The 11,849-nt window shown below is 36.0% G+C and overlaps 1 protein-coding gene, 1 long non-coding RNA gene and 1 pseudogene across 2 annotated transcripts; all 3 read left to right on the plus strand.

Annotated features, from left to right (window-relative positions):
- The first annotated feature begins 806 nt into the window (after positions 1-806).
- LOC107788028 (trans-resveratrol di-O-methyltransferase-like) lies at positions 807-3,879 on the plus strand (annotated as a pseudogene).
- A 3,467-nt stretch (positions 3,880-7,346) lies between these two features.
- LOC107788029 (uncharacterized) lies at positions 7,347-9,631 on the plus strand. Its single transcript, XM_016609669.2, has 2 exons — positions 7,347-7,846; positions 8,919-9,631. The coding sequence occupies exons 1-2, from the start codon at positions 7,613-7,615 to the stop codon at positions 9,462-9,464; spliced, it is 780 nt and encodes a 259-aa protein (XP_016465155.2). The 5' UTR covers positions 7,347-7,612; the 3' UTR covers positions 9,465-9,631.
- Positions 9,632-9,802: 171 nt separating this feature from the next.
- On the plus strand, positions 9,803-11,359 carry LOC107788030 (uncharacterized). Its single transcript, XR_012704353.1, has 2 exons — positions 9,803-10,106; positions 10,672-11,359. It is a non-coding gene; the product is annotated as an uncharacterized LOC107788030 (long non-coding RNA).
- The last annotated feature ends 490 nt before the right edge of the window (positions 11,360-11,849 follow it).

The following is an 11,849-nucleotide window of genomic DNA, read 5'->3' on the forward strand; positions in this document are numbered from 1 at the left end:
AAACTTATGAAGTTTACTAGCAAAATTAACTAAGTTCTGGTTAGTGAAATTATATTTTCTAAAAATTGAAGGCAATAAAAGAAAAAATAGAAAAGAAAAATTATATAACTCACAAAGTTAAAATCATGTATCAAAATTGTTTAAAGTCGCAAGTCGAAAGTTATATTTTTTTAAATAGAAAAGGAACAAAAACAAATAACATTAGATCTTTAGTTTGTTTAATATTAATTAGAATGGTCCATATACTGCATTATTGTGGTCCAATCACTACGCTTTGTAACTTCAGATGCATTTTGGTTAGTGTTTCTTTCTGCCTTTAATTAGATACACCTTCATTCACTAGTATGTCAACATAATAGAAAAATGAATCTCAAAAAAGGAAATCTTAATTATTAGAGGAAAAGTTCCTTGATCTAAACTCACAAACAAGAAAGCCATAGTTTTCACTACTAATATTTCATATTTTGAGGGCAAAATAAGTTATTCATCCTTCTCATAAATTTAACCCTGTTTCCACCCAAAAAAAAAAAAATCTTATTTCCTGTAATACATCCAGAGAATGCTGACCTCTTTTTAAAATGAAAACTTTTCTCTCTTCTGACAATTCAGAGCAATATACTATCACATGAAATTATTTAAAACTTGGTTGAGATCCGGGAAAATTCTTCTTCTAATTAAAAAATAATTTAAAACTTTAAAAGCTCCCACCCAAATAAACTACCCATGACCCACCCGACCCAACCTTTAACTTCCTTTTATAATGGACTGTCGTAAAGCTCTCATCCCTTCAGTTCCGTACATAAAGATAGCTCATCACTAGCCTAGTTTCAGCATCAAGGTTGGAGAACTTCCTGAGCTAATGGAAACGGTTAATGTTGAAGCAGCCAGTGAATTGTTCAAAGCACAAGTTCACATCTACAAACATGCATTCGCTTATTTTAATTCCATGGCCTTGAATTGTGCCATTCAACTAGGCATACCAGATATTATACATAACCACAAAAAACCAATCACTCTTCCTGAGCTAGTTTCAGCACTCAAACTTCCCTCATCAAAATCAATTGACATTCATCGACTAATGCGCCTGTTGGGGCACTCTGGATTCTTTGCTACAACAAAGATCGACGAAAACTCAGAGACAGAATTAGCATATGGTTTGACAACTCCTTCAAGACTTCTTCTTAAGAGTGAATTCCAAAACTTGTCACCTTGCGTTAGAGTAATGATTGATCCTATCGTTGTCACTCCTTGGCAACTAATGATTGAATGGTTTCACAATAAGAATGAAAAGCCACAGCATTTGAGACAGCCCATGGGGTACCTATGTGGGAATTTTGTGCACAAAATCCAAGATTCGACAAAGATTTCAATGAAGGAATGGCTAGTGATTCCCAAATTATGAAATTATTTGTCAAGGATTGTAAAGAAGTATTTGAGGGGATGAACTCATTGGTTGATGTTTTAGGGGGCATTGGGATTATAGCTAAGACAATCTTGGAGGCTTTTCCTCACTTAAAATGCACTGTCCTTGATCTTCCTCATGTAGTTGCCAACATGCCACAAAGTGAGAATTTAAGCTATGTTGGAGGGGATATGTTTCAATCTATTCCTCGCGCTGATGCCATTTTGTTTAAGGTATGCACAAGAATTTTATTCTTGACATGTCCTTTAAGTTTAACTTCTACATATGTCTGACAGTTCATCTAAAAGATAACTATAACTATATATAACTATCAATATATAATAAAAGTGGAATTAGTAACTTAATACACAATCGTGCAAAAACAGTGCATGTAAGTTGAATCCTATATAGATAGTCAAGAACAATTTGTTAAGCTTTTAGAGATTGAGAATCTTTTCTCCAATTACTATACTCTATCTGTGGCACAATCTTTTAATTACAACTTTCTCGAGTTAATTCCTGGATGATCATCAAAGTTATAGAAATAATTCGTCAAAGTCATTTTTGTTTAGTTCGGGACAATAAAATTATTTAACTTTTAGTTTTGTCTCTTAGACAGTAATTCTAGCTAGAAAAACCTATTTCTCTCATCAGATTATTACATGGAAGCTATGTCAGATTACTATTCTTCTTCAACAACACGAAAATTAACGAAACAGACCCTGCTATTCGCTCCACATACCCTGCTGCTTCACCCCTTGGATATATTGATCATAAATTTTGAAATTGATTGGGTGATTCAACTCGCAAATGGAGATTAAAACAACATCACTGACAAACAGATAGCTACTTCACTTGCTACCTTACCAAGAAATAACATATCAGAGCAATACAAAACAAGTAGGTGGATTAATCAATGTCTTAACACAGAAGAATAATCAATCAAACTTTTCAATATTACTTAAATTCATAACTAGAAGTCCACACAAAAATGACTTCTACTTAGAAAGGGGAAAAAGGAACGAAGGGGGGCCAAGGGGAAAACGACTGCAACAAAACTTGAACAAGTTTTGATTGGTTTTGTTTATTTTAAAATAGACCCATTTTGCTCCGGGTCAGAATGAATGGGTCTTATGCATGTTTTAAGAAATAGGATTTTCTGGCTAGAGTTACTTTCTAAGAGACAAAGCAAAAGTTAGATGATTTTATTGTCCTAAATAAAACAAACATAACTTTACCGAGTTAATTCTGAGTACTATCCAAGGAATTAACTCCAAATTTTTCACATGGACTCAATCTTCAAGATTCTGTTTGTAATACTCCGTACTAAATTAACTGTAAACCTTTGTGTTACGTCTGTTTGATATATCAAGATTCGTTACGATGATGTTACATAGTAATGATTAAGTTACTTTTGCAGAATATATTGCATAGCTGGAGCGATGAGGATTGTGTCAAGGTTCTGAAGAAATGCAGAGAAGCTATTGCAGAAAATGTTGAAGAGGGGAGAAAAGGGAAGAAGGTCCTTATCATTGACATAGTATTAGACACAAACGAAGATGAACCAGACATGACTCAAGTAAAGCTCATGAAAGACATGTTGATGGTAATGTTTTTCACTGGAAAAGAAAGGACTGAGAAAGAATGGGAAAAACTATTCCTTAAAGCTGGCTTTACACGTTACAATATTAGACCAATCTTTGGCCTTAGGTCTCTTATCGAAGTTTTCCCTTGAAAAATACATATAGGGTTTTAAGTTTTTCTTAAGAGATGATGTTCATGTTGTCGTGCTCTGATAAATAATGACTTCCGTGCTTACGTAATAATAACCCATTTCTCTGTTTTCTTAAGCACTGTGCAGTATCCTATTTGGAATTCCTCTAACAGAACCTTCAGATTTCAGCGTAATAATAACCCAAGTTCGTTGAGCGGCGTCGCTGTTCGGGATTGCTGCACAAAAAGAGGATCAATATCTATCCAGATCTAGATCTAGCCGAAAATAGAAAAATTCCGGTGATTACAGTGATCTCATTCTTATTTGACTATGTACAAATTTATTATTATTACAATGATCCCTCCCAATCATAGGCTAAACAGATCGCTCACAATTACCCAAAGTTCCTTAAAACAAACATGACTAATAATTGATTTTGCTACGAAAAGGAAATTTCTTCAACCTCATTTGCTCCCATCGGATGAAAGATATCCTTTTTCTCTTTCGCTTTTATTGTGCAGGAATTGTATCCGGTTGCAAAAGATTCAGTATATAAGCTATGGTTCTTGAAGTTAATGTATCTTCACCTCATATGAGGTCACAGACACAGACTGCATTTTCAACTTCATCATCACTAAAAAGACAACATTCGAGGTGATGAATTTGGGAGTTGTTCGACTCTACTGTAGCGTCACCGCTTCCTGCTACCTGCACTTGTCCTCCTAGCATTTCTTTGCACTAAATCAAATCGAGGTAACGAATGATTTTATTTGGTTTAACTAACTGTTTTTTTAAGAGGGATAGAAGCATGAGCATTCTCCCATATGCGCAAACAGGAAACGCCTCATATTCTTCAGTGCAAGAAAAATTAAGCAAATTGGGATTCACCCAGAAAACGCAAAAGCTAAGCAAAACTGAGACTCACCCAGAGGACGCCCGAAACTCTCCAAAAACTGGGACTCACGACAGGTTAAGATTTCGACTAGCTCGAATTAACACACCGACAGCCAACGGCCATCGCCAAAAAAGAAGAGTTCGATCGCGTTCGAACCACGTCAGGTTAACATTTCGACCAGCTCGAAATAGCACTCCGAGTGCAAAGGTCCATTGCCAAAAAAGAAGAGTTCGACCTCGTTCGAACCACGACGGGTTAACATTTCGACCAGCTCAAAATAATACCCCGATGGCCAAGGGCCATCGCAAAAAGAGAAGAGTTCGACCTCGTTCGAAACACGACGGGTTAACATTTCGATTAGCTCGAAATAACACCCCGACAGCCAAGGGCCATCGCCAAAAAAGAAGAGTTCGACCTCTTTCGAACCACGACGGGTTAATATTTCGGCCAACTCAAAATAATACCCGGACGGCCAAGGGCCATCGCCCAAAAAGAAGAGTTCGATCTCGTTCGAACCACAACGGGTTAACATTCCGACCAGCTCGAAGTAACACCCCGACTGCCAAGGGCCATCGCCAAAAGAGAAAAGTTCGACCTCGATCGAACCACGACAAGTTAACATTTCGACCAGCTCGAAATAACACCCCGACGGCCAAGGACAATCGCCAAAAAAGAAGAGTTCGACCTCGTTCGAACCACGATGGGTTAACATTTTGACCAGCTCGAAATAACACCCCAACGGCCAAGGGCCATCGCCAAAAGAGAAGAGTTCGACATCGTTCGAACCACGACGGGTTAACATTTTGACCAGCTCGAAATAACACCCTGACGGCCAAGGGCCATCACCAAAAGAGAAGAGTTCGACCTCGTTCGTACCATGGCGGGTTAAAATTTCGACCAGCTCGAAATAACACCCTGACAGCCAAGGTCCATCGCCAAAAGAGAAGAGTTTGACCTCGTTCGAACCACGACGGGTTAACATTTCGACCAGCTTGAAATAACATCCTGACGGCCAAGGGCCATCCCCAAAAAAGAAGAGTTCGACCTCGTTCTAACCACGACGGGTTAACATTTCAACCAGCTCGAAATAACACCCCGACGGCCAAGGGCCATCGCAAAAAACTAAGAGTTTGACCTCATTCGAACTACGACAGGTTATCATTTCGACTAGCTAGAAGTAACACCCTGACGGCCAAGAGTCATCGCCAAAAGAGAAGAGTTCAACCTCGTTCGAACCACGACGGGTTAATATTTTGACTAGCTCGAAATAACACCCCAACGGCTAAGGGCCATCGCCAAAAAAGAAGAGTTCGACCTCGGTTGGACCACGACTGTTTAACATTTCGATCAGCTCGAAATAACACCCCGAAAGGCCATCGCCACAAAGAAGAATTCGACCTCACTCGAATCAACTTCGGCCTCGTCCGAATTCACAGTAAGCGACCTCGTCCGAACTCACAGTGGGCGACCTCGTCCGAATTCATAGTGGGCGACCTCGTCCGAACTCACATTGGGCGACCTCGTCCGAATTCACAGTGGGTGACCTTGTCCAAACTCACATCATTCGAATTCATAGTGGGCGACCTCGTCCGAACTCGCAGTGGGTGACCTCGTCCGAACTCACAGTGGGAGACCTCGTCCAACTTCATAGTAGGCGACCTCGCCCGAACTCACAGTGAGCGACCTCGTCCGAATTCACATTAAGCGACCTCGTCCGAATTCATATTCGACGACCTCGCCCGAATTCACATTTGACCTCATCGCCCGTCCAGACCCGAGGACGCAAATGACCTCCTCCGATGCTACCATCTTTGCGAAAGCCGCCATTTTAGACTCGACGGCCTTCTCCAACTCTACCGTCTTCTCGATCGACTCATCACTCGAATCATTGGCCCTAATCAAACTCTGCTCAAGTTCAGCCCGCGGGGATACCACTTTGACCTAAAAATCGGCACCCTCAGCCGCAATCTACACTAGTCGACCTCCCCATCCGGATTTCTCGAACTACAATTAATGAAGTCCACTCACCGAGCTCGACCAAAAGACGACCTCGATAAGCGGAGGGACTAACTGTATGGGTCAAAATTAGATCAAAGAAATTCGGTACGCGGAGACAACAGGACGAGGTCGGACAGTCATCAACAAGGCCGAGGTCGGACAATCATCAATAAAGCCGAGGTCGGGCAGACCGAGGTCGGACAATCATCAATAAGGGCGAGGTCGGGCAGTGATGAAACAGCTAGTTTGCTTTGGAATCCTTAACTAAATTGTACTTTTTTTTAGGATTTTCTATGGATACCCCCTTATAAATAGGAGGGGAGGACTTCCCAAAAGGGGGGCTCTCTCTCTCCCCCTCTCTAGAAAACATGTAAACACTCCTCTATAAAGAGATTAGAGGATCTGTGATCCCAGACCTGGAGGAGATCCAAAAAGGGTCCTAAGGTTCTTATATTTGTGTGTCATTCATCTTTATCAAATGAAAGAGAATCCACCTCACTCAAGATTGGGTGACTCTTTTCCTTTATTTACATTTTATTGTCATTTAATGTTACTTAATACATCTCTCTTTATGTTATTAAATCTGGCCGTAATCACTGCCATCACTTATACTCAGCTATGTTTTTCTATTCATATTATTCATTTCGAATCTAGAATTAATTATTCTTAACTAGGATTTACCCTTATCATGATCATTAATTGAGTTAATCAAAAAACTTTCGATATCTTTTGGTCAAACAATTGTAGTACCTGGGTGGGAAACCAAAAAGGACATCATTGTTTGCCAACATTCAAATATCGGATTGCAGTAAATTAAAGAAACAGCTACTTCGTCCTACCACCACAAATGCACATTGACTATTACAAGTTGAGCCTTGACAGCCTGGTTTAAATATTTCTTCTGACGACTCAGTTGCGAGCTCAGTACTCATACAACCATGCCTCCATGCATGCTTTACGATCAAGATTCAAGTCTGTCACACAAAAAGTAGTTAAACTTGCCCAAGGAATTATTTTAAAATTCCATTTAAAACGATCAAAGTTGAACAAACAATAAATTAAGTATTACCACCACTATATCCAACAGCCACCAAGATCTAATCGTATATATATATATATATATATATATGCCGTTTTGAAGGACCCGTATATTTAATTGAATTTGATTTTTATACCACAAAAAGATAACACCAGTAACCGTCTATAATAACTCAAACCAATAAGACTAGTAACTTGTTACAACAGGTTGAAATACTTTAACAATATAAAAATTCTTTATATTCTAAATATATCAAAGTTAAATTTTATTTAATGCTGTACAAGAATCAAACTCTAAAGGGTCAATAAGTTTGCAAAAATATTATAATGAAAGCCATCACAATGTTCTGCAGATGACGAAAAGAAATAATCACGTGGAGACAAATTAAAAACATAACAACTAGGTAGGTTTCTTATCAAACGTCTGCACATTCTGTTAAGATTGTTGAAACATTAATACTACTAGTTGTTTTTGCTACGCATCTACGTAAAGTAGGCAGCACTTAGATAAAAAAAGATAAAAGATGCCATTTAATTCCTTCTAACCGCCGAGAATAATATAATTATGAACATTGAAACCTTGGAACTCTTCTTCTTCACTAATCTCCTCTCAGAAAATAGAAGAGATAGAATGGTTTTCCAAAAAGAGTACCTAGATTTGTTGTTGGTCCCAAGTGGGCTCTGCATCATGTTCATTTACCATCTCTACTTGCTCTATAGATACCTCAACATTCCTCATACCACAATCATGGGCTTTGAAAACAATGATAAGAGAGCTTGGATTGAAAGAATTATGCAGGTATTATATTCTCGTATATGTATAGAGTGGTGGATTTTGTATAAGTGGTGTTGATCTGTTGATACAATTTGACTTATTAAATGGTTTCTCATTTGGAACTTTGGTAATTCAAGGCTTTACTTCATGTTCCAATTGTATTTTACTTTGTATTACTTTCAAGCAGAGTCGACAAATTGTGTATATACATATTGATTTTTAGAAAGCTTTTCAACTTATATAAGTACTCACTCCATTCCACTTTAATTGATTTTTTGATTTTTTTTTGTGTCCACAATATTTGATTTTTTCAAAAATCAAGAAGGAATTAATCTCTTTTTTTCCAAAGTTGCTTAGGAATAAAGAGCCGAGGAGTATTTGTTATATTTCTAGTGAACAAATTAAGGTTAATATGGTCAATTTTATTGTTAATTAATGCAAAAAGGTGAATTCCTTAATGTGTTAAAACAACAAAAAAAAAATCAATTAAAGTGGACAGGAGGGAGTATATAGAAAGAAAATGGGATCTTTACATAAATAGTCTGTCATATTTTTTTAGCCATATACATAATTTATACATTGATTATGCATAATTATACACTTATAATACATAAATTATGCATGAATTATACCTTTACCGGCTATTTTTAATTTAAGCAGTTTGGTGGGCGGTTATTTGGGTTAATTCTTGAAAGAAAATTTTGTGACAACCCTTGCTAAATTTTGTAAGCAGTGTTGCTAATTAGTACAATTCGACTTATAAATGCTTTTGAATCTAGGATGTGGTAGATTCAAGGCTTTATATTCTGTTCTAAATTGCATTTTATAACTTTGTACTATTTTCTAATAGTATCCATAAATTTTGTATATATATATATATCCATAAATTTTATATATATATACCCACATGTTGGTTTTAGAAAAATATTACAGCATTTATTTTTTGCGAAGGGGTGTCAGATATCACTCTTATAATTTATAAGGGTGTCATTATGTACATGTGCCGTGCTCTTCGATATGCCTAAATTTTCCATATTTTTTCACATTGTAAAAAAGGGAACTTTAGGAATTTTCTAATTTCTGCTGAATCTTGCAGGATAGAGATAGCAACACTATAAATACAGCTCTAAATGTAATAGGATCCAATAACAATGGAGCAACATTCTTGGCATCAGTTTCATTAACATTGGCCTCTCTCATTGGAGCTTGGATGGCTAATAATAGTATTTTCAGCAGTGAATTAATATATGGTGACACAAGGCCAGAAACTATGTGCATTAAATTTATAAGCCTATTAATTTTCTTTTTGGTTGCTTTTGCATGCTTTGTGCAATCATCCAGATGCTTCATTCATGCAAATTACTTAATAACCATACCAGATACTGATATACCAATTAGTTATGTTGAATTGGCTGTGATAAGAGGAGGTGAGTTTTGGTCACTTGGGCTTAGAGCACTTTATTTTGCAACCACTTTGCTACTATGGTTTTTTGGTCCAATTCCCATGTTTGCAACCTCAGTTGGTATGGTTTTCCTCCTCCATTCTCTTGACAAAAACACAAAGCAATTGCACAATCATCGATCTTATGCAGAAGGAAAAGGTACTAGCATTGCAACTCGTGACATTGATCATCTTTTTTAGGCCAAATTTCACCCTGGATTGTACAAGATCTTGCTGAGGGAGTTCAACGAGTTATATTCAATGGTCAAAAAGAAATTGTACAAAAATAGAGAACGGCAAAAGCTAATATTGGCTTTTCCTTGTAATTGTAAATAAGTTTACTTACAATAAAATTTCAAGTCTCCACATCAAGGACTGTAATAATTAAATGAAATTATTATAGGTCGATGTTTGTTATTTACGAGTATTGCTTGTAAGATATCTAATTAACAAGTCCATGGGATGTGGATAATAACTTAAGTAAGAGACTTATATCGACAAGTTTGCTTTACAATACGTTAAGTCAGAGGTTTGCTTCAATTGAACAAATAGCAAACTCTGATATAGTTCCTTTTAAGCAACAAAAAATTTCACTTTAATATGCAAAAAACCATTCAACTTCTTCCAGTCTCGCAATTTTACGAACAAAGAACAACAAACGTAGGAGAAAAAAAAATGGTATTCCAGAAAGAGCACCTTGATCTATATTTGGTGCCTAGTGGATTGCTCATCATGTTTGCTTATCATCTCTTTCTTCTCCAGAGATGCGTTAAAAATCCTCATACAACAGTCATTGGCTTTGAGAACAATGATAAAATAGCTTGGGTTCAAAAAATCATGCAGGTAAGTACTAAATCAGCTTCTTCTATTGGCCCATCAAACATTTCTTGAAAATTTTTCTAAGTTCTAGGTGTTTTTTGGTATGACAAAAATCGTTTTTTTTTTGAAGAAAAAAAACATTTTTTTTTGAGAAAATCCTTTTTTGGTGTTGATCAACAGAAAATATTTTCCTTGAATAATATCTTTCTAAGGGAAAAATGACTTTCCTCAGTTATGAGCGGAATTTGTTTTTCTTATAGTTATCTTGACCCCTAGCTTTATATATATAGCTTGTTCCAGCTAACACTTAGATTATCATATTACTAAAAGATTTCATCAAAACACTATGCAATTTGCTAGAATTTCGCTACCTTAGGACCGTTATAATTACAACCAGATCCATTCAACACGTGCAATTTCTTTTGCCGATACTTCCCAATATTATCTTTCAAAAGTATTTTTTTCACTCACCAATCAGATACCAAAAAACACTTTCTAGGAAAATATTTTTGTGAAAATGACTTTCGTCACATCAAATACACAATAATCCATTGATATATATATATATATATATTTTTCCTCTTGGCAGACTGAAAATCAGGATGTTACAACCGCATTAGATGTTCTAGCATCAAACAACTCAGGAGCAACATTCTTGGCAACTCTCTGTTTAACTCTGAGCTCTCTCATTGGAACATGGATGGCAAATAGTTCAACTTTATTTAGGAGTGAATTAATATATGGTGATACAAGGCCAGTCACCATCTTCATTAAGTACATAAGCCTTATTATATTTTTCTTGGTGGCATTTTCTTGCTTTGTTCAATCATCAAGATGTTTTATCCATGCAAATTACCTAATTAGTATACCAAATAGTGAAGTTCCTGCGAGCTATGTGGAATTGGCTGTGATAAGAGGAGGTGATTTTTGGTCTATTGGGCTTAGAGCTCTATATTTTGCCATCACTTTATTGCTATGGTTTTTTGGTCCAATTCCAATGTTTGTTACTTCAATTGGGATGGTTTTTCTTCTTTATTATCTTGACACCAACAAGAGTCCATTGCTGCAACATTATCATTCTTCCACCAACCACCCGCCGCTCAAAAGCTTAGAGGAAATGCTATAATTTCTTGATAGTTATACAAAATTTGATCATCAGTTAAAATTTAAATTTTGGAAGTTTGAGATGTAATATCAGCAAGATTGGAAAAATATGATTTCTTTCTTTTTTTTTTTAATAAGGATTTTGCCCTATCTATGCAAAATTATAAACCTAATTACCACTCTTAAAGATGTTCTCATTTAATTACCTAACATAAGCACATTTACCAACTGTATACAAAGAAAGGGATTAGGCTCCAATTTTTTCCATTTTAGGTTCCTCTCTCTCTATCTCTCTCATACATGTCTCATTTGATTATTATCCATTAATTAAAGCAATAAGAATGAAGTCGAAAAATAATACTCCGACAAATACTTTTTATTTATCAAATATTTTGAGGCAAATTAATTTTTAAAAATTATCAATATTTGTAATTGAATAAGTATGTTTAACCAATTAATCAAAAGAAGAGATACAATTATATAATTATTGTCATGCCACTTATGATCACTCGACAATTTTGATGGCAAAATTGCAGCTTAACTTTAACTAATTTCAACTTAAAAAGAATAAATTATATGAATAACTATTGGCATAAACTTAACTCCATATATAGTTAGTAATACAAACAAATAAAAATACAATATGATTCAAAAATAAATACT

The sequence above is a fragment of the Nicotiana tabacum genome, chromosome 3 (genome assembly GCF_000715075.1).
Source record: "Nicotiana tabacum cultivar K326 chromosome 3, ASM71507v2, whole genome shotgun sequence".
Lineage (NCBI taxonomy): Eukaryota > Viridiplantae > Streptophyta > Magnoliopsida > Solanales > Solanaceae > Nicotiana > Nicotiana tabacum.